General features: G+C 64.5%; 2 protein-coding genes and 1 long non-coding RNA gene across 3 annotated transcripts; all 3 read left to right on the top strand.

Moving 5' to 3' along the window:
* Positions 1–974: 974 nt before the first annotated feature.
* Positions 975–8,201, top strand: TIMP2 (TIMP metallopeptidase inhibitor 2). The gene is made up of 5 exons (XM_068209835.1): positions 975–1,320; positions 6,845–6,945; positions 7,028–7,136; positions 7,458–7,582; positions 7,950–8,201. Exons 1-5 carry the CDS (start codon positions 1,194–1,196, stop codon positions 8,148–8,150), a joined length of 663 nt encoding a protein of 220 aa, XP_068065936.1. The 5' UTR covers positions 975–1,193; the 3' UTR covers positions 8,151–8,201.
* On the top strand, positions 1,587–2,006 carry LOC137485366 (uncharacterized). Its single transcript, XR_011005292.1, has 2 exons — positions 1,587–1,733; positions 1,878–2,006. It is a non-coding gene; the product is annotated as an uncharacterized lncRNA (long non-coding RNA).
* A 1,591-nt stretch (positions 8,202–9,792) lies between the features above and the next one.
* Positions 9,793–20,241, top strand: USP36 (ubiquitin specific peptidase 36). Its single transcript, XM_068209964.1, has 20 exons — positions 9,793–10,143; positions 10,480–10,768; positions 10,837–11,061; positions 11,749–11,859; positions 12,129–12,231; positions 12,847–12,914; positions 13,315–13,385; positions 13,731–13,813; positions 14,118–14,238; positions 14,528–14,668; positions 15,002–15,102; positions 15,328–15,466; positions 15,686–16,333; positions 16,945–17,048; positions 17,500–18,144; positions 18,384–18,526; positions 18,935–19,093; positions 19,344–19,459; positions 19,537–19,669; positions 19,737–20,241. The coding sequence occupies exons 1-20, from the start codon at positions 9,793–9,795 to the stop codon at positions 19,739–19,741; spliced, it is 3,756 nt and encodes a 1,251-aa protein (XP_068066065.1). The 3' UTR covers positions 19,742–20,241.
* Positions 20,242–21,418: the final 1,177 nt, after the last annotated feature.

Here is a 21,418-nt window from a genome sequence, read left to right as displayed (position 1 = left end):
TCTGCAGTGACACAGTGAGTGGGTTTGGACGGGGATAGAGTCTGTTTTTCCATATTAGATGTGTAATGTGGTGTAGGGCAGTGTTTTGGATGTGTGCTGGGAACAGGGTTGTTTTCATTACTGCTGAGCAGCATTTTCACAGCTTGAGGCCTTGTTCTGCTCTTCATCCCAGCAGTGAGGGGCTGGGGGTGGGGAGACACAAGGAGTCGGGAGGGGACACAGAACAGCTGACCCAAGGGATATTCCACACTGTATGGAATCATACTCAGCATATAGAGCTGGGGGAAGAAGGAGGGAGAGGAGGACATTCAGAGTGATGGTGTTTGTCTTCCCGAATCGCCATCACGTGCTGGAGCCCAGCTGCCCTGGGGATGGCTCAGCACCTGCCTGCCCTGGGGAGGGGTGAAAGAATTCTCTGCTTTGCTTTGTTTATGTGTGGCTTTTGCTTCACCTTTATCTCAGCCAGCAGTTTTCTCACTTTCCCCTTCCCAGTTCTCACCACCTCGCTGGAAAGAATGAGCCAAAAGCAGCTGGGGGCTGAGCTGCCCGCCGGGGTTAAACCCCATCATGCATCCAGGATAGAGACAAGGTGGGTTTTTGGAGCTGCTCCAGGGCAGGAGCTGCTGCCATGGGGAGAGGCCCGAGGCCTGGGGCAGGTCGCTGTGGCACAGGACCCCCAGTGGGAGCAGGAAGCAGGCAGGGGAACTCGGGTGTGAGACAAGCTGGGGTGGAGAGGCCGAAGGTGGGGAGGAATTCTCGGGCACAGCCAGAACTGCTGCCTGTCCGACCATCCACTGCTCTACTACGGCGCGGGGGTTTCGGCTCCGTGGGCGGGGGTCCGGGGCGGCGGGGCCGGGGGGCGGGCGGGATGCGCCGGGGCGGGGGCGGCCGGTGCCCGCGGCGGGGGCCGTGCCGGGGCGGGGGCAGCGGTCGCGGCGGAGCCGCATCCCGCGGAGGGCGGGCGCAGCCGGGCTGGCCCCGCGCCACGCGGAGGAGGAGCAGCAGATCCCCGGAGCACGTTAAAGAGCGAGGCCGAGCGCGGCGGGGAGGAAGCGAACGGCTCCGTGAAGGCAACGGAGCGGCGGCCGCAGAGCGCCCGCCCCGGCCGGACCCAAGTTCCCGGCGGCGGCTCGGCCGGGCCCGGCGGTGGGTGCGGGATCGGGGCCGGGTGGCCGCGCCCGCAGCCCCGCACCATGCCCGCCGCGCTGCCCAGCCTGCTGGCCTGGCTGGCGGTGCTGCTGCTCGGCAGGGCCCGCCCGGCCGACGCCTGCAGCTGCTCGCCCATCCACCCGCAACAGGCCTTCTGCAACGCCGACGTAGGTGAGCGCCGCGGGGAACCCCGCCCCAGCCCCCCGAGCCCCCGCCCGGCCCCGCCCGCGCCAACTTCCCGGCGGGGGAAGAACCGGAAAGTTGGCGCGGGGCGGGCGGGGAGCGGGCAGAGCCCCCCGACCCCCGGCACCTGCCCGCAGCGCCCGCCCGGCCCGGGGGTGTGTCGGCGGGTGCAGATGCGCGGCCGGGCGCGGTCCCTCCGTGCGGGCTGTGTCCGTCCCACCCTGCACCGCCTCCCGCCGTCTCGGGGGGGGCTCCCGCGCCCAGCCTTGATCCCGGGGGCGCCTCCGCCGCTGCGAGGGGCGACCGGAGCGCGGCTACGCCGGGGCCGGGTCCCCACCGGCCGCCCCCCGGTGAATGACACGGGTGGGCCCGGCCTCCCCCGACTCTGATGACCCGGCGAGGTACGTGGCAACGCGAGGCTGGGGCCCGGGGGCGACCGGGACCCTCCAAGTGTGGCCACGGCACCGGCCCGGGGCCCGGAGGAGCCCCTGTCCCCGGCAGCTGCTGCCACGGCTCGGTCACCCCTGTCTGCGCCTTATTTCCAGGCATTTCCTTTCCCCCGTCCCACTTTGTTCGGCTTGGATGCTGCTGAAAGGGAGGGCTTGGCAGCGCCGGGATCTGGATTCCTCTTTCTATGAATAATGCCCTTATTAAATTTTAGCATATGAACCGAACAGGCCGGCCCCAGTTCCCGGCGCTTTCCTTTGCGGGCCCGTTCCCAGGCTCAGCTGGAGAGGTAACATTCCCAAACACTGAGGCAGCCCCAACCTCTGGATGGCCCTGCCCTGTCTCCTGCTCCAGATCCAGGATGTTCCTCACAGGCGTCCTTTCCAGACCCCACTCCCAGCGGCTTTCCTCCGTGAGGGCAACTCCCACAGCACTTGGCTGCTGCCTCGGGTGCCCTGCCTCGCCACGAGGCGTGCTGGGGACAGGAAGGTTTTGAAACAAAATGGAGCACTGGGTTTTTGTAGCTGCTGCTGGAGCTGGTGTCTCTGGCCCACAGGATGCCCCGTGCCTGCTCGGGCAGTGCGGCTGTGGCTTCCCATCACGCTCCTGTCAGGATCAGCTTTCGGGGCACTCGTGACTCACTGCCCGTCGTGGGGTGCCGGCTCAGCCCTGACTCAGCTGCTGAGTCACTGTCTGTCTTGGCGGCCCTGGCTGTCTGCACCGTCCCCTGGGAGGGCACTGCCTCGCTGAGCTTTGGTCTCCAGCCGCCGCGCTGCCCTCAGCAGGTGCCTGTCCTGCAGGCACCCGGAGCCTGTCCTGCCGAGGCAGCGTCCTCCCAGGCATGCTGCCGGCAGCGCTGGCACCTTCTGGCTCCCAGCCCAGCTTGTGCAGTTCGTCTGTATCAAATGTGCTTCGTGTGGGCCTGAGTGAAAACAGTGCTGGGCTTGGGGACAGAGCGGGGATGGTCCTGTGTGCCCTGGCCTTTTGCTGCTGCTTATCTTCCCCCTGGATGCTCTCTGGAGATAGGATGTTCCTCAGCCAGTTCCATCCCAGCAGGTGTGTGGAGCCCAGGGAGAACCAGCTGCTGTGGCTGGACGGACCTGTGTCCAGGCTGGCCCTTGTTAGAAGTGTGGTGGTGTGGGGATGGCTGATGTCCTGCAGTGCTGGGTGGGTGCACCCAAGGTGAACGGGCCCCAAGGCTCATGCTCAACCCTCAGTATGGGGTATCAGGCTGAGCACAGTGTGGTGTCCTGGCCCTGGGGCCTGGGATCTCCTCTCCATGGTGTGGGCAGCGCCTGCCACGTCCCCGAGACCCCTCTGGCCTTGCACCTGCCCCTGCACTTGCTCTGCTGTGCAGGCACTGGAGCAGCCACAGCCCAGGGCTGCACTTCCAGGTGGTGCAAGGGGAGGCAGATGCAGCTCTGCATTGGGTGGGGGGCGCCTGAGGGGGCTGGGGGTCATAGAGGGGCTGGGATTGTGTCACTGGGGCTGGTGACTTAGAACCTGCCAGCCTGCACTTGCATGTCCTGGCTCATGAGATGAGCGGGGCTTTTCTGCAGGGCCCAAGGGCTTGGGGCTGTCCCATTCACCGTCCCTCACTGGGGCTGTGCCCAGGCTCTGCTGGGTTCTGCTCGGCTGCTCTGCTGCAGGAGATGCTCAGCTGCCCAGTGGTGCCACAGCAGGAAACCCGGCTCCTGCTCCATCTCCTCTGGAGCAGCATGGGGATCTGGGGTGTGAGGGGGTGATGCCGAGCCCTTCTAGGCAAAGCCGTGGCTTTGCCCCTGCGAAGCAGCAGGTAGTGGATGGGGCTGGGGAGAGCAGGGCTCGGTGCAGCCTGGGCCGGTGGCAGCTGGATTGTGCTCATCCCAGTCGTCCCAGTGCTCGGTTCCACGGGACGGGCACGGTGAGTGTGGGGGCTGCCATCAGCCAGCAGGGACCGGGCAGAGGAGGGGATTTGCGGGGGCGTGGTGGGAGCTGTCCCCGCGGGGGTGCAGCTGCCTGCAAACCCCGCCGAGCCTGGCGGGGCCGGGCCGGGCCGGTGCCGGTGCCCGGTGCCGCCCTGCCGAGCGCGGCAGCCGAGCCCTCCGTGCGGCTGGCGCAGAGGGGCCGTGGGCTGACGCGGGGGCTGCCGCTGATTGGGCTCCATCCCGCTCCCGTCAGCGGCCGGAATGACGCACGCGGCCACGGCAGCGCTCAGCCCGTGGCTCCCGCGCAGGCCGGCGGGCGAGCGGGACCTGCTGCCCGCGCTGCCTCTCGCCGCCCCGCGGGCACTGCTGGGCACCAGGGAGTCTCCACGCCCTCCTCTTCCTCCTCGCTGCCGGGCTGCGCTGCTCAGCCCTGCACGCCTCCAGCCTCAGCATCCTCACACCACTGTGCCGGGGCGGGGTGCCTGCAGCAGCGGCCGCTGCCGTGCGGGCGGGCACTGGGATGCCAGCAAGCATCTAGCAGGTGGCTGTTGCCCTTGCGCCGGGCAGGGCTGGGTGCAAGAATCCCTCCCAAGGTGGTTAGCTATCTCCCCAGATCCGCTGGCCTCAAGCAGGGCTGGAGTGACTGCAGGGCTGCCCTCGCCAAGGGGTCAGGTGCCTGGGCCGGCAGTGCCAGGCAGGCAGTGGGCAGTGCTGGCACTGGCAGCCAGCCCCTTTGCTGCCAGCAGCCCTGGAGAAGGGAGCTTTGTTCTCTGGGCATCCAGCCCAACAGTGGCCCCTGCTGTCTGTGGGCACTGGCGCTTCGCGGGCAGCTGTGGGTGCGTGTGGGCAGAGTGGCTTGGTGAGGTTTGGGGTGGCAGAGCAGAGCAGAGGAAGGGGCAGCCATTCTGCAAGTCCTGGGCCAGAAGGGGGTTCCTATGGCCAAGGGTCCTTGTGGTGCCCTTCTTCCCGTGGGGCACAGGCAAGCACAGTGGTGCCCTGAGGTGGGGTAGCCCCACATGGGGCCAGGGAGCACAAATCCCAACACTGGCAAGCCCAGAGAGACAGCCTGATGGTGTTGTGGCACTGGATGTGCCACAACTGATCTATGTGTCCCCAAATGATGCTGGTGGCAGAGGGCAGCAAGGGATATGCTTACCTTGCAGGGTCTCTCTGTCCCTGCAAGGTCCAGAGTCCTCACTATGGGGAGGCCATAGTGGCAGCCCTGGGGACCTGCACAGGAGATGTCACCAGTGGGGATCCCACTCTGCCAGGGGACCCTCTGCTCCCATGGAGCACCTTCCTGCTTGGCATGCCTGGGGCAGGAGCATTTCCAGCATCTCCCTGGTCCAACTTAGTAAGGCAGTGCCAACTATGTGCTGTGCCTGCCATGCGCCCCAGGAGCCAGAGAGCCTTGGCTCAACTTCACAGAGGGTCTGGGCTCCCTGGCTGGTGGTTGCCCACGTCGGCAGCAGGAGTGGTGGGTGACAAGGCCAGTGGGGGCATGGGTGTTTGGGGAGGTCTGACTACTGGTTCTTGGGCACCCAGGGGTTTCCTCCATCCCTTGCCCTGCCTCCTCGTCCCAGGCTCTCCTCAGGACTCCCTCCGCTGCCCTGGTTCCTGGCGGGCGTGGAGCAGCTTGGCTGTGCTGCGGGGTCTTGGCGGGGAAAGCACAGCGCAGTCGTCCCCTCCACAAAGCCGCACTGTTCAGAACAAATCCACCCAGAATCGGGCTGCATTTTTGTCAAGTGATTCATCAGCACGTGAATGGAAAAGGCTGGAGCCCACTGAAGCAGCAACCATTCCCCGCATGGGAGCCGGCACTGGCTGCACCCAAGTTACACTGGTGGCGCACAGGGCTTGGCTCACGGGAGACAAGGTGGCCGCGGGGGCAAGGGGTGGCCTGTGCCTGCAGTGATCCCAGCACACTGCTGACAGAGGAGTGGGCACTGTCCCCAGGCATGGCTGAGGTGCTGCCACTGTGGCTGGACGGCCCAGCCCTTCCCAAGGGATGGGAGCAGTTGGGAAAGCCCCCAGTGCAGCCATTGCTTCCCCCAGCCCCACACAGAATGAGTGCTGCCGGTGACTGGGGATGGCCATTTTGGGAAACCTCTTCCCTGGTCCCTGCTCATGTTGGTGCCACTCTCAGCTTTCCAGAGTAAACTCTGCTGGCACTTGCTGGTGCCCACATAGGGCCGTGCCCCTCTGACCTTCAGCTTAAATAGCCTGCCTGCGTGCCCCCACAGCCCGCGGTATTTATAGAGTGCGGTCAGATTCCCTCTCCTGCCCGTGCCAGGTGGGAGAAGCTCCTCTGTGCCAGGCAGTGGGTGACCTCTGCATGTCCCTGGCTGCTGCCAGCCCAGCACCCTTCAGTGGGGACATGAACCAGGATGAACTCTGTGAGAGTGCCTAGCTCCTTGTTCCTTGCCCCACAGTGCTTGGGGGGCTGGCAGCAGGGCAGGGGGAGCCCTGCAGGGTGGGGGGCTGCCCTTCCCTTGGATGGGGGTACCCCTGGCAGAGCAGGGAGCCCTGCCAGCCACTGCCCTGCAGCCAGGCCCCCTCCATACTCTGAGTGCTGAGCAGGAGCTCTAGCTTTGGCACTGCCACTGTCCCCTTCACCATCAGTGTCCCTGGTGCTGCCTGGGAGCTTCAGTCCCTGCACTGGTGGAGGGAGCTGGGCACAACTGGGGGCTGCAGTTCCCAGTGCAGGGACCCAGGCATCCTGCCCAGCACGAGCCAGCCCGATGTCCCAGCCGGTGAGCAAGGTTGAGCTGGCTGCCCGCCCTGCCCGCCTGGCCCCTGCAGGTCACTGCCACGTGCTGAGCGCTCACATGCCGGACCACTCATCCTGGGCTGTGGCAGCGGCATGACTGCAGGGACCCTGCCACAGCAGAGCTGTCCCCTGGCTCACGAGCCCTGGGGCCAGGTGATCGTGTTGTGAACTTTCCTTATCACCGCCTTGAAGCTGCTGCTGCAATGCTGCTGGTCACTGTCCTGCACGTGCCAGAGCCCCATCCCTTTGGGGACAGCGGGTGACAGTTGGCTCTGGGGGCAGCCAGGCAGGCAGTGGGGTCTGCTGTGGGCAGTAGTCCCCTGTGAAGGTGGGAGACCCTGTGAGATGCAGGGACTGGTCACCCCCTTACCTCACCTCTCCCTTCCAGTGATCCGAGCCAAGGCTGTCTCTGCAAAAGAGGTGGATTCGGGGAACGATATATATGGGAATCCAATCAAACGCATCCAGTATGAAATCAAGCAGATCAAGGTAAGGGGGCACATCGGGTCAGGAGGCTGGGGGCATGGGGTGGCCCCTTCACCAGCCACTCACGCCTGCCTCTGCTCCCCAGATGTTCAAGGGCCCTGACCAGGACATAGAGTTCATCTACACGGCTCCATCCACTGCCGTGTGCGGCCGGCTGCTGGACACCGGCGGGAAGAAGGAATATCTCATCGCAGGTGAGCACTGTGGGGAGGGCTCTTGGGACAGTGCTGGCCCGGATGCCCCATGTGCCCCGCAAGATGCCTGACGTGTGCCTGCTCCCTGGGCACATTCTTCCCGGGCACATTCTCCCCTTGCCCCTCCTGCTCCTGCCACCAGCCCTCGGGGAACCCCCTGGCTGTGTCCTGGCTGTGCTCGGCAGCCCCGAGCCATGGTGGGGGCAGCTGGGGACAAGCCTCTGCTCCCCAGAGTCACCAGGGATAGGGCACAGTGAGGGGCCCCAGGCACCACGACCCGGCACGAGCTCTCCTTGAGTGGTCTGTCTGGCCTCTCCCCAGGCAAGTCAGAGGGCAATGGCAAGATGCACATCACGCTCTGTGACTTGGTGTCCACCTGGGACTCGCTGACCCCAACCCAGAAGAAGAGCCTAAACCAGCGGTACCAGATGGGCTGTGAGTGCAAGGTGAGCAACCAGGCTGCCTCCCACATGCCCCCTGCCCCACACCAGGGAGGGTCTGCAGCCCCCAGGCAGGGGCGGGCTCCACAGTGAGATGCTCTTCCCTGTCCTGGACACAGCACATGGCTGGGCAGACAGGAAGGGCTGCCCTGTCTCTGTCTTCCTCCAGCTGGGAACCAAGGCCAGCCCTGGGACTGGCAACCAGGGGTTCCCCAGTTCCCTGCATTGGGGTAGCATCCCCACCGTGCCCCATAGGGCAGGGTCAGCCTGGCATCCCTGTCCAGAGCTGGGGGCTGAATGAAGCAGAGCATGCTGCCTCCCCCTGGCCCAGCGCCCCCTCGGGCTGGTGGGTGACAGTCTCTGTTATGCACAGATCTCGCGCTGCCTCTCCATCCCCTGCTTGGTCTCCTCCTCGGATGAGTGTCTGTGGACAGACTGGGCCATGGAGAAGAACAACGTGGATGGGCGGCAGGCGAAGCACTACGCCTGCATCAAGAGGAGCGACGGTTCATGCGCCTGGTACCGCGGCATGGCCCCCCCCAAGCAAGAGTTTCTCGACATCGAGGACCCCTAAGCCAAACGAGCGCATTCCAGTAGCCAGTAGAAAAAAACCTGCGAGATGTTAGACTGGTCCACGCTGATATCAAATCCTGGAGACAGCATGAAAATCCACTCGGCTGCAGGGGGCCCCGGTGGCTGCCACACATGTGTGGGGGCCAGGGACCCGCTCTGTTGCAGGCTCCTGGCAGCCCGCAGCTGCACTGGGCATCCTTTGCTCGTGGCAGGGCTGTGCAGGGTGTGGGGACCTCCCTGCCAGGGTCACAATCCCCCAGCCATGCTTGGCTCTGGCAGCTGTGAAGGAATCAAGCCCTTGTGAGTGGTGGGAGCTGCCCTGGCTGCGTAGCAGGTCTACCAGTGCCCCGCTGCGGGAGCCTCCCCCACAGCTCCAGATACACAGCCCTCCCCACCGCAGCACCTGGCAACCCTGCTGTACCCCTACCCCCACCACCTACCTCTCCCTTCGGGGTGCCAGAAGGGCACCCCTCTGGGCAGGGGCTCTGGGGGGCTTTACCATGTGGCACAACCCCCAGCAAGGGGCTCCGGGCCTTTCGCCGGGCCAGATGACTCCTGCACAGGTGCCTTGTACCAGAACGTTGGAGGGGCATGCTAGCATATCTGGGGTGACCCCTGACATGCACCCGTGCACTGCTGCCTCTCTCTCCACATGGTCCTCTCTCCAGGGGTCTTCGTTCCCCTGCAACCTCCTACAGATCCTTCTGCAGATGCCACCATTGGACAGGTTTGACCTGGAACCCTTGGCAGGGCACCAGGGGCCGGAGCACTGGCTGCATGGGCACAGGGTGTCCATCATCACCTCGTGCAGATCTGGGCCATGCCATGGCCCTCAGCACCACTGCAGCCAGGCAAGCTCCCTTCTCTGTGGTGTCGGGAGTGGAGCCTGGAACTGGCAGCAGGGCAGCTGCAGGAAAACCTCTCCCCTCCGGTGACCCCCCTCACACCCCTCGGCCCCGAGTTGTCTGAGCCATCCCCATGCCACAGCAATGCTGGCATGTGCCGCGGAGCTGTCGTGGCACTGGCACGTGCACCCATGGCTTTGGGAGCGTGCCGGGAATGCTCCCTGCAGCCCTGTGCCGGTGGGGTTTTCATGCTGTGCTTTGAGATGTCGTACTGGACCAGTCTGGGCAATTTCAACATATTAAAGATAAAAATTAAAAAGAAAGAAAAAGAAAAAAAACCCCAACCTTTACTCAGTCCCGACCGCGCATCCCGGGCGCTCTGTATGGCTGTACCCGTTGTGCTCCTGTCGCTGCTGCTCCTCTGTCTTTGACTTCAATATCGCCACTTGTTTTGCCGCCGGCTCTGTCGTCCCTGTGCCGTGATTTCCGTCTCCTCGTGCGGCGCTGGAGCCGCCCCGGTACCCGCAGAGGGTCCGTGCCGGGAGCTCCAGGGCAAGGGGGAAGAGGGGCGGGGACCGGTGCTCCGGTTCGGCCCTGCGGCGGCTCGGCCGGGATTCCACCCGAGCCCCGCCGGACCCAACCGGAGCCCCCCGCCCCTCCTCAGCAGCGGAGAGAAGCGAACCCCGCGGGGCCGGAGGGAAGGGAGCGAGACAGGGAGGAGAAAGAGCTGCTGCGGGCCCACCCTCGGATGCGGGCGGCAGCGCCGAGGGCGGGATCCGACGGGACCGGGGCGGGGCCATGACTCAGGGGGCGAGGCCGGGGCCGGGGTACCGCATGGTGGCCGGTCCCGCGTGGAAACGTCCCCTCGTGGGACCGTCCGCTGTGGGCGCGGCGTTACCGGCCGCCTTTGCCTCGGCAGCCGCGTCCTGCCTCCGTCCGCGCCGGGACCCGCAGCGGGCGGGCGGAGCTCGTGTCTCCGTTGGCTCTTCCGAACGAGGGGCGGAGCGCCCGCGGCTCCGCTCTGCGCCGAGCGAGCCGCCGCGGCCGCGCGCAGGCGGAGCCGCCCCGCAGGGCCGGCGCGGAAGGAGTTTGTGCCGGCGGCGGGCGAGTGGCGGTGTGGCGACACGTGCGTGCGGCGGGACCCGGATGGTGAGCGCTGCCGGGACCGCGCGGGACGGGCCCGGGACGCCGGGGCCTGCGCCCCCGTCCCGCCGCGCTCCTCTGCCCTGCCGGCCGGGCCGCCCGTGGGGAGCGGAGCGCCGGGACCGGCCGGGCCTCATGTGGCGGCGGCGGGGCCGAGACCGCGCGGCCGCGGCGCTCGGGGTCGCGGGCGGCGGCGGGGGGTTTTCGGTGCCCGCGGCGGCCGAGGGACCCGCCGAGAGGGCCGTGGCGGCGGCCGGTTGCTCTGAGAGCCGGAGCGCAGCGGGAGAGGCCTTGCCGGGCCGTTGCCCCCCGCTCAGCCGCCCCTTTCCGCCCTCTGTGCAGCCGCGGCCGCCGGGCCCGCCGAGCCGGCCGCCCACGGCGATGATCGCGGAGAAGCTGCGGGAGGCGCTGGAGCCGGGGCGGCGGGAGGCGGCGGCGGAGCTGGGCCGGCCGCTGGCCGCCGCCGCCCGCTCCGTGCTGCTGCAGCGCATCGAGTTCGCGCCCGCCCGCCGCGGCCTGGCCGGGCAGCTGGAGCACCTGCGGGACAAGTACGAGCACATCGGGGCCCAGGCGGTCGGCCGCCCCCTCGGCGTCACCGGCAGCCTTCCGGAGCGGCCGCAGAACCCCCCGGGTAAGTGGAGAGGGTGAAGGGACACCCCCCCGTGCTCCTGCCCCCGGCTGACTCTCTGCTCCCCACAGGACACAGCCATGCCCTGCCGAGGGCCGCGGGGGACGGGATCCCCGCGCCGCAGAAGGTGCTCTTCCCAGCCCAGAGCCTCTCCATGAAGTGGGAGCGGGTTCACCGTGTGGGCGCCGGCCTGAGTAACCTGGGGAACACCTGCTTCCTGAACTCGGCGCTGCAGTGCCTGACCTACACGCCGCCACTCACCAACTACCTGCTCTCTCGGGAGCATGGACGCACCTGTGAGTGGGAACCCCGGTTCAGGGGGCCAGGAGGGACGAGCAGCATCTGCCTGTCCTGCTCACAGTGCTGTGCTCAGCACCTCTGTGCCTGGCTCTGGTGAGGGAGTGCAGATATTAGGATGCACCTTCCCTGCCCTCCTCCTTTCTTGACTGTTTCTCTGTCAAGAGGCTGGTCCTGGGTCCTACTCACTTTTCCAGGCCATAGCAATGTTCCCAAGCTTGGCATCTTTCTTTCTGCTGGGTGTAGCCAGGACTAAGATGGGCCCAGTGGGGCCTGCCGGCTTCTTGGGGGCTCAGCTGGGGGGTCCTGAATAGCCTCTGACTGTGGGGAATGCAAAAGAGCAGCAGGCGCTGCTGTGAGCTGTCACCACAGGGAGCACACAGGCCTTGCAGCCCCATCCATAGGACTGCCGGCGGGATCTGCCCCTCAGGGCCAAGCTATGGGTTTGTCCAGTGCATACCTGGGACCCGTTTTCTATCAGTGTGAACACTGTCTCATCTGGGGAGCTGCCCTGGCTGGTCCTGTGATGGGCTCTGCTAGTTGGGATGGCATGGGCTGGTCCCCATGTCCTGCAGCATCGAGCTCAGAGGGAAAACTGAATGTGGCTGTATTGGACCTGAGATCCCCATCCCGCCTCCATCTCTCCTGGATTTGTCCCCAACGTCGTGTCGTCTCTCCCGCTCCAGGTGCCCACGGAAGCTTCTGTATGATGTGCACTATGCAGAACCACACGATTCAGGCTTTTGCCAACAGCGGCAATGCAATAAAGCCACTCTCCATCATCCGAGACCTCAAGAGTAAGGAGGGCTGCCCCCCCACCCCCATGACTAATTTGGGAGCAGAACTATTGGGATTGGGGCATGTTTTGGCAAACAGCTCCACTGAGATGACTCATGGAGCCTCAAAGTGCCTGGAGACTTCTTGGGCTGCCAGGGGCTTCCTCTGTGACATGAGTCTGTTGTCTGGTTTGGGTTGAGGGGACTCACACCTGAGAGTCCTTGCCCCAGGGAAGGCAGGGAGCGATGGCATCTGTTACAGCACGTGCTGAGTCCTCCCTCTCTTGCAGAGATTTCCCATAACTTGCGCTTCGGCAGGCAGGAGGATGCACACGAGTTCCTGCGTTACACCATCGATGCCATGCAGAAGGCCTGCCTGAATGGCTACACCAAGTATGTGGGGCCTGATGGCCCATCACTGCTCTTTGCTGTTCCCTTGCTGGTCCCCTGCACTCACGGGAGTGGACTGGAGTGAACATGTGCCCCAGGTCAGCCTTATTGTGGGGAGGTTCTGACTCTAGGGGCCTCGGGTGTGGGGTCCAGCTCCCTGCCCCTCAGGGACAGGGCTCTGGGCTGTTGTTCCACCTTCTGCTGACTCCTCCACCTCAGCAGTAGTCCTCAGTAGTCCTGCCCCCAAATCCTGAGGCTGCTACAGGCTGGGATCGCATCCCAGTTGCTGAGGGATACAGGCCTACTTGCTAGTTCAGCCCCAACTCTGTGGCTGTGGGAGGGCAGCTTTCCCCAGGCCCTTTGTCCTGGGAAGCGCTGCCTCTGCTCTGAGCTCCAACCAGGAGCTTCTGCTTCCTGCAGAGGAAGGTGTGTGTTGGAGCCTGGTGTCACCTCTCAGCTGCAACACAGGGAGAGCAGCCTGGCAGGGACTGTGACTTCCCACTGCACCTGGGGCTCCACAGCCCGGCCACTGGCCAGAAGGCAGAGGGGTGCTGTCCTGAGGGGTCCGACAGGGCTGGCTGCTGCAGTGTGAGATCTGGTGCTGCTTTCTCTCTGTAGGTTGGATCGCCAGACCCAGGCCACAACTCTGGTTCACCAGATCTTCGGAGGTTACCTGCGGTCCCGTGGTGAGTACTGGCAGCCTGGGCCTGGACATTAAAACCCTTTGGGAAAATGGCTTACACGTTTAACTTACTCAGAGCTGCAGTCAGTCAGTCCTGCAGCACTTGTGGGTCATGACCCCTGGTGTGGCAATGGGAAAAGCCATTGACTGTGGGGCCCAAGCTGTGGGTCCCCAGCTCGCTGCCATCAGCAAAAGGAGCCATGTTCCCAGCTGTCTGGCAACACCTGCTTCCCCAGCACATAGTGGATGTGCCAGCCCTCCTCGCTGCAAGGCTGTCAGTCCTGGTGCTTACATCCCAGAGCCCAGACCTGGACTGGGGGGACACTGCAGCTGTCTGTGCTGTGCTGGGGTGTGGCACGTGCTGGTGTCGTGCCAGGGTGTGCCCACAGCTCTTCCTTTTGCAGTGAAATGCTTGGAGTGCCAGACTGTCTCGGATACCTATGACCCTTACTTGGACGTGACCCTGGAGGTCGAGGTACTGCTGCAGGGTTGGGGATGGGGGTCTTTGCTCTTGAGGGGGGATGTTCCTGCTCTGAGGCCCCTTAACCTGCAGACACAGTGCTGGCAGGAGGGAAGCAGCCTCCTGCCTGTCTCACGGAGCCGTGCCTGTTGCCTGAACGTGAGCTGTGACCCCTCCGTGCAGGCTGGGCAGTGCAGTGGGGCAGAGCAGCCACCACGCCGTGCCAGGGGCAGGCTCAGGACTTTGGGGCAGCCTGCAGCCCTGTGCTGTGTGCTCTCTCCTGGGGCCAGCACCTCTGCAGGGAGCGGGGCTGTGCTGTGGGCAGGCCCATGTGCCCTGACCTCCACCCTGTCCTTGCAGAGAGCCGCAAACATCGTGCGGGCCTTGGAGCTGTTTGTGAAGCCAGAGCAGCTGGGTGGGGACAACGCTTACAGATGCAGCATGTGAGTGTGGGGTGCTGGGGGCATAACAGGGTTCACGGGTGTGCTGTGGGAGGGCCTCTGTGCCTGCTGCGTGGCTAAGGCATGAGGTGCAGGGCCATGGAAGCTTGTGATGAAGCCTGCTGCTCCTCAGCTCCCTTGTCTTCAAAGGAGGACCTGGGCCAGTGAGCATGGCCATGGGGAAGTGTCTGGAGCAGTGCCTGGTGCCAGCAGCACCATTCCCATCGGGTTTGCCATTGCTGTGTGGCCAGGGCAGGCAGCCATCTGATGTTGGAACAGCTGGAATAGCTTGAGCTTTCCTGGGCAGGTGCAGGAAGAAAGTGTCGGCCAGCAAACGTTTCACCATCCACCGAGCCTCCAACGTTCTCACGATTTCACTGAAACGCTTTGGCAGTTGCAGCTCCTCAGGTGGAAGGAAAATCACCAAGGTGAGTGCTCAGTGATTCACAGCCAGGGCTGTGTCCTGGCCCAAGGTCCTGCCCCCGAGCAGGATGGGAGGTGGTCCTGGTGCAGTCCTGCAGCCACTCCCCACTGCTCCCAGTGGGGGAAGTTGGGTTCATCCTGGAAGTTGGGTTCATCCTGGCTTCTTCCTCACTACAGTCTCTGCCTGGGGAGAGCATGTCCCCTCCCTCGAGAGATGGGACTCGTAGCATAGCAGAGCTGCTCTTGCTCTGGCAAGAAAGCCATGCCAGCGCCTGAGGCACCTTCTTTCCACAGGATGTGGGATACCCGGAGTTCTTGGACATCCGGCCTTTCATGTCCGAGCCCAAGGGCGATCCCATCATGTATGGACTCTATGCAGTGCTGGTGCACTCTGGGTACAGCTGCAACGCAGGGCACTACTTCTGCTACGTGAAGGTGAGCCCGGGATGCTCCCTTGGGACCCTGTCTGGGCTGGGGCCTGGTAGGTGCTTGTGGGTCCCTTCAGGGTGCAGAAAGGAGGCTGCTTGGCAGGGTGGCTGGTGTGGAGCACTGGACATGGGGCACAGACTGTGGTCTGCTGCAGGAAACATGAAGGTCTGCTCTGACAGGGCTCCCTGGCCTGCCCCTGGGGCATCTGTGGGTTTTGGGGAGAGGAGCTCTGATGATGGGTGCTGTTCCTGCCGCTCTGCAGGCCAGGAGGGTCCCTGGCCAGAGCCTGACCCCGTTCTTGGACACAGCCTGACCATGCTCCATGTTCTCTTTCCCCAGGCCAGCAATGGGCAGTGGTATCGAATGAACGACCATGAGGTCCACCCCAGCAACATCAAGGTGGTTCTCAACCAGCAGGCCTATGTGCTGTTCTACCTGAGGTAAGAGAGCACCCAGTGCCTCCTGGCCCCCTACCCTCGCCAAGCAGCCCCACGGCCCCTGTGCATGTGTTGGCTCAGGGTGGGGAGTAGCAGGGGGTGGTCCAGCCCCTTGTCATGGTTTGCTGTAGCACCTCACCTCCTCGGAGCCTCCTGCTCCCCTTCCTCACGTGTGTCTGCTGCTCACCCGCGTCCCCAAGGCTGACGCCTGCGCTTTGCCTTCCCCAGGCTGGGCAGCCCCAGGAAGAGCTCAGCAGGGCCCATGACCACGGCTGCCTTCAGCCCGCCCAGCTGCACTGCCAGTGACTCCAAGCCGATGAAGAAACCTGAGATTAACGGGACCCTGTGTGTGCCACCGATGGGCCCGGTGAGTCCTGAAGGTTGGTGCTCGCAGAACCTGCTGCTGCTCCATGGGCACTGGGGGCTGCAGCCGTGCTGGGAGGTGGATGAGTGGGAGAGTGTTGTGCAGGAGAGTTCCTGATCCTGCTGAAGCCAGGGATCCTGGCTGGGCATGGGGAGGGCAGTATCACTGTGTCTGTGGCTCCTTGACTCTCCTCACTGAACTTCTCTCTTTCTCCTTGTCTAGAAACAAGACAAGCTGCTGGGGAAGGGGCTGCCAGAACCAGGAGATGTTGGAGTCCCTGTCGCCCGCAGCTCTCCTGGGATGGGGTCAAAGCTGACAAACGGAATTGCACTGTCAAAGCTACCCTTTCAGACCCCATCATCCAAACTGCCCCACAAAGCCACCCATGAGGCCACACTGCTGGGCTGTAACACAGTCCAGAGGGCCAAGAAGCCACAGACACCTGGCATGCCTAGAGCAGGCTTCCATGCCACCAGCACCATGTGCAGTGCCAAAGCAGGGCTCCCACAGGTCTTAGACAGTGAGAAGCCACCTACCTCATCCAAGCTGCTGAAGTCCAGCCAGGAGCCCAGTGGCTGTGGGGTGATGGCCAGGACCCTGAAGAAGAATTCCTGGGGCAACACAGTAGGGCAGCTGGCCAAGGAGACTCACAGGGCCAAGAGCAATTCCAGCAGCTTCTACACCTCTCAGGGAAGGGACTCTGGCACCCACCTCCCTGCTGGACCTGGCACCAAGCCGGCTGTCCCTGAAGACTCTGACCTGGCTGCCCCCAAAAGCTCCGGGACAGCCCCTGTGAAACCCTCCCCGCTGCAGTGGGGCAGCACCACAGCACCACTGCTGGCCAGGAAAACAGTGCTCTCAGCCAAAAAGGTGAGTTTGAGCTTCTGCCCAGAGACTCTGGCTGACAACCTGTGACTTCTAAACAGGTTGTGTAGGGCTCCTGCCTGGCACCTGTTGACCAGGGGTGGGTGGGGAGAGCCCCCCAGCTCCTAACCCAGGGCTGTGGTGGCTGCTCTGCCCCCTTTCTGGGTTGGGGTGTGAGAGCAGGCCTTGCTGTTGTCCACATCCCTGAGTGATGCAGGGGGTGGCTCCTGCCCCCTTGCCTGGGACAGAGGGGTGACTGTGCCAGTCCCTGCAGTGGGGGGGCCTTGGCACCTTCTTGGTGTCACCTGTCCCCTGGGGCCAGTGGCTGGGGGTGATGCCAGAGCAGGAGGGTGTAGGGGTGCCTCTTCCACAGGCAGTGAGTGGGCTCAGGAGGGTGTACTGGGGTTCCAGGTCTTTAAATTTCTCTCCTTCCTTTTTTCCTTTGTTCTAACTGAACATACTTCTGATTCTCCCACCCCCCTCCCCCCCCCCCCCCCACTTCTCTGCCCCTGTCTGTGTCTGTTCTCCTCCCCTTTCTCTGGGCTCCCCTTTTTCTCTTGGCTCATGGAAACCTTGGTGTTAGACAGCCAAGTTTTTATTTATGTCAATAACTGCAGGGCAAACCCTCTCAGAAGGTGAGCTTGAGTGACCACCAAGCACCGTCCCAGCCCTCAGCCACCACCCATCCTGACTCCACTCCTAGGCCTCTGGGCAAGTCCAGGTAAGCACTGCCATTGCTCCCAGGCTCCCACGTGGCAGGAAGGCCAGTGACAGCCTTGGGTGCTCCACGGGGTATCTGTGTGGCCTTGCAGCCAGCTTATCTGTTCTCCAGGGCTGGCAGGGCTTGCTCCAGATCTGAGAAGAGCTGAGTTCAGCACAGAGTGGGAGGGAGCTTTTGCAGGCCCTGACCCTGTACTAATGTCTCATGGGATCCGGAGGCACCAGCCTGGTCTAGATCTTGCTCCTTGTAGCCTTCACCACCAGCATGTGCTGCAGCAGTACCCACTCTTTCCCGGTCTCCTGTGGGACCTGTGAGTGCTTGCAGAGCAGCATCTGATTCCCATTTTGTGGACAAGATGGCAGCAGTTGGGTGCTGTGCTTCTGCACCTCAGGGGAAGGAGGAAGAGAGGGTCTTCCAGGCTTTAGGATCAGCCTCTTTTCCTGTCCTTCAGCCTGTCCTCATCTGCTCTTGAACTTCCCAATCCTGAAAAGTCTGCCTTCAGCTTCGTGCTCAACTTGCCCGCTCAGCACCCGGCCTCCCTGCTGACCCACGGTTCCACTGCCCACACTTCACACCACCTTCTTTGTGGCAGCAGGGAGACGGGATCTGGCCCGGAGGAACCAGAGGGTGCCTTCAAAAAGAAGCGTCGGAAGAGGAAGCATCGTAGCGCAGACAGGAGCCCTTGTGCTGTGGCTGTGAAGGATGTGGATGAAGTCTCCAGTCCTCCCAAGAAGGAGAGAGTTATTTCTCCAGAGGGCTTCAAGGACAAAGACTCCAGGCTCCCCAAGAGGGAGAGCACTGGCTCACAGAAGGACTTTACTGATAAAGACTCCAGGCCCCCCAAGAAGAAAATTGCCTCTCCAGGGGACTTTGTGTCTGTCGTGGGGAAGGAGGTGGCAGACGAGGGTCTCGGCCATGGCCTGGTCTGTCAGGACATGAAGAGTGGGCCCAAGCAACATGTGCCAGAGCCCAGTATTGGCCTGGGCATGGAGCCAACTTTACCCCTCAAGAGGAAGAAGAAGAAAAAGAAGAATAGGAGCAAAGACAGGCCTTTGAAGACAGAAGAGTGCAGCTCTGGGATACTGTCTTCAGACAGGTGAGGGACGAGGGGCATGTGAGAGCCTGAGGTCAGGCTCCCTGAGTGGGGGGCTTCTCATCTTTCTGCAGGTGGGAGGCACCTCAGCATGCATCCAGCTGAAGCACCTGATTGCTGTGGGTGGGATCACTTCTCCCTGGTTGCAGCGTGGGTGTCTCTGTGCCCTGTTGCTCTGTGGGAAGCTCAGACTCTCCTGCTGTGGTCTGGCTGGTGTGAGCTGACCCTGCTGCCTTCCCCAGCTCCAGGACAAGTGAGCCAGAGCCCTGTAAGACACATCAGAGCGTGGAGGCTGGAGAGCACAAGCACCGCAAACGCAAGTGGATGGAAAGCCTCAGCAGCCTGGCTGTCAACACTGTCCCTGCCACCACTGCCACTACCCCAGGTGTGACCCTGTGCCGTCTGGTGCCTGGCAGGGTCAAGCCAGCGGTTTGTCTGCCCAGGAGCCCCCTTGGAGCACTGCTGTGCCATCCCCAGTGCTTGCTGGTCCCACAGCTGCCTGGCGGTGCCGGTGTCCTGCCCCCTGGCCTGGGCTGCCCTGTCCCAGGCCTGCCTGCTGCTCCTGGGGGACAGCCCCAGAGCCCTTGCCTGTGCCCTGGAGGAGGAGGTGGGGACAGGCCCCTTGATTGACCCCCAGGACAGGCACTTGTGTGCCCAGACACCCTCAGCCATCAGGACCTAGTCTGTCCAAATGGTGTTTCCTGGGATGAGATCTGCTTTGGAGAGGGAGGGACATGGTGGCTGCCCTTGCCCCCCTGGCTCATCCTCACCCTGCCTCTCTCCACAGTGGCAGCACGTGCCAGTGACAACCAGAGTGGGGATGAGAGGCGCTCCCTGGCTGCCCTGAGCCCTGTGGCCAGCAGTTGGGCTGGCACAGCCCCTGAGAGCCAGGAGTCCAGCGTGGTGGGCAAGCTGCTGCAGAATTCCTTGGACAGGGCTTATGGCAAACAAGGTAAACTAGGGTCGCCTGGGTGGGCAAACAGCCATGCAGCCCCCCTGCCCTAAGCCCTGGATGGGTCAGAGCCCCCCCAGCTCTGCAGGGCCTGAGCTCCCCCTGCCCCAGTGCAGGCAGGAGGTGCTCCTGGAAGCAGGCAGGTGCATCCGGCCACGGGGCTGGCACAGGGTGGGCAGCAAGGGGCTCCAGCCTCGGGCCCGGGTGCAGTGGGGCACAGCCTGGTCCTTCTGACTTCACCGCTCTGCAGTCTTGACCTGGCAGGGTGAGATTTCGGCCGTGAGCCAGGATGCCATTCGGGACACAGCACTGGCCCAAAGCAAGACCGTCATCGATGAGTGGGACCAGGAGTTTGACAAAGGAAAGGTGGGTGCTGGGCTGGGCCAGGTGGGAGGAGGCTGGGGCCTCTGCACTCTGACCTGAGCTCTCTCCTCCTTGCACAGGTAAAGAAAATGAAAAAGATGAAGCAGGAGCGGAGGAGAGACTCAAATCCGTTCCAGAAGTTGCAGAACAAGCGCAACTTCTGGTTGATGTCACATCCTGCCAAGATGGCCAGCCTGGGCCACCGGCTCTCAGGTGAGTGAGCCTGGGGGCTGGGGGGGTGGCAGCCTGGTGGGGGCTGACACGGCTCTTTGCCTCGCAGGTTGAGATCTGCATCCCCGGACCGAGGGCAGCGCTGTCCTGGGAGCTGTTGGTGGAGCACGCTCAGAGGGGAGGGATTACAGCCGCAGCCCTGGCGGTTGTGCCTTCTCCTTCGGGGAGGTGCTTTCCAGCTGCAGAGGAGCCCGCCCACTCTGCCTTGCCTCCAACCTGCCTCGGCCAGGCTCCTCGTCAGCTTCTCCGTGCCTCTTCCCCTCTGGCCCCAGCCCGCACCTGCGGGGGCTCCTGGCAAGTGCCTCAAGCCTGTCCGTGTGGCTCCGTGCTGCTGTGCCTCCCCTTCCAGCGTAACCGACCGTCACCTTCCCCTGCTCCCCTCTCTCCATGACCCCCATCTCCTGCACGAGCTGCATGGAAAGGCTCCCCCGGCCCCCTGTCGGCCCGGCCCCGCGCTGGCGCGGGGGCACCGGGGGATCCCTGCGGGGCCGGAGCGCTGCCGCCGGGGCTACGGGCATTGAAGGATGGAATTGAATAAATCCCGGTCTTTGCCACTCGGTCGTGATCGGCGGCGATCGCGAGGGGCGAGCCGGCGGGAGGGATCACCGGGACGAAGGGGTGGAGGTTGGAATCACCGGGACGGGGCCGGAGGGATCACAGGGACGGGGGGGGTGTGGGTTGGAATCACCGGGACGGGGCCGGAGGGATCACAGGGACGGGGGAGTGTGGGTTGGAATCACCGGGACGAAGGGGTGGAGGTTGGAATCACCGGGACGGGGCCGGAGGGATCACAGGGACGGGGGGGGGTGTGGGTTGGAATCACCGGGACGGGGCCGGAGGGATCACAGGGACGGGGGAGTGTGGGTTGGAATCACCGGGACGGGGCCGGAGGGATCACCGGGACGGGGGGGTGGGGGTTGGAATCACCGGGACGGGGCCGGAGGGATCACCGGGACGGGGGGGTGGGGGTTGGAATCACCGGGACGGGGCCGGAGGGATCACCGGGACGGGGGGGTGGGGGTTGGAATCACCGGGACGGGGCCGGAGGGATCACCGGGACGGGGGGGTGGGGGTTGGAATCACCGGGACGGGGCCGGAGGGATCACCGGGACGGCCGGCAGGGGGCGGGGCCAGCGAGGCTCCGCCCCGCCGGGGTCACGTGGTGCCGGCCGTGGCGGCTGCGGCGCGCTCGTCACGCGGGCGGGGCCGGAGCGGCGGCGGCGGGATGGAGGAGGAGGAGGGCGGCGGCTGCGGTCAGTGCGGGCCGGGGGCGGGCGGGGGGCTCTGGGACACCAGCCGGGCCCGGGACGAGGTGCCGGGGTAGTCCCCAGTCCCCACTGGGCGGCGACGACTCTCCCAGGCGGGGCGCGTTTGGGCCGGGCCGCTCCCAGGTGCAGGACCGGGGGCGGTGGCTCCGGGACGGGCGGGGATTTGGCGGCGGCGGGACCTGCGCCCGCAAGTGACAGAACGGCCTTGGCGGCATCGTGCGGGGGCGGCGGAGGAAGCGCCGGGCGGAACTGGCACCTGGTGCCCGCCGGCGGCGCGGGGGGCGGGCGCGGCGTGGGGCCGCCCTCCCCGGGCCCGCGGAGCGCCGGCTCTGCCGCGGGAGCTCCGCGGCCCGCTGCCCGCACGCCTTCCGTCGGCCGCTCGCACTTTGCTCCGGTGCTCCCACGCCACTGCCGAGTCCCGGCCCCGCAGAGCTCAGGGCAGCTTGGCCTCGATGGCGCCGGC

This window comes from Anomalospiza imberbis, chromosome 19 (assembly GCF_031753505.1).
Source record: "Anomalospiza imberbis isolate Cuckoo-Finch-1a 21T00152 chromosome 19, ASM3175350v1, whole genome shotgun sequence".
In the NCBI taxonomy this organism is placed as follows: Eukaryota; Metazoa; Chordata; class Aves; order Passeriformes; family Viduidae; genus Anomalospiza; species Anomalospiza imberbis.
Note: the sequence above shows the minus strand (reverse complement) of the source record. Positions and strands in the feature narration are given on the sequence as shown.

Excerpts from the sequence above, each read along its gene's own strand:
- USP36 (XM_068209964.1), top strand. The coding sequence starts at position 9,793 with ATGACTCAGGGGGCGAGGCCGGGGCCGGGGTACCGCATGGTGGCCGGT. Across the intron at positions 12,915-13,314 it reads AGGTTACCTGCGGTCCCGTG|TGAAATGCTTGGAGTGCCAG; the intron begins GTGAGTACTGGC and ends TTCCTTTTGCAG. Across the intron at positions 19,460-19,536 it reads AGGAGTTTGACAAAGGAAAG|GTAAAGAAAATGAAAAAGAT; the intron begins GTGGGTGCTGGG and ends CTCCTTGCACAG.
- TIMP2 (XM_068209835.1), top strand. The coding sequence starts at position 1,194 with ATGCCCGCCGCGCTGCCCAGCCTGCTGGCCTGGCTGGCGGTGCTGCTG. Across the intron at positions 6,946-7,027 it reads ATGAAATCAAGCAGATCAAG|ATGTTCAAGGGCCCTGACCA; the intron begins GTAAGGGGGCAC and ends TCTGCTCCCCAG. Across the intron at positions 7,137-7,457 it reads GAAGGAATATCTCATCGCAG|GCAAGTCAGAGGGCAATGGC; the intron begins GTGAGCACTGTG and ends GCCTCTCCCCAG.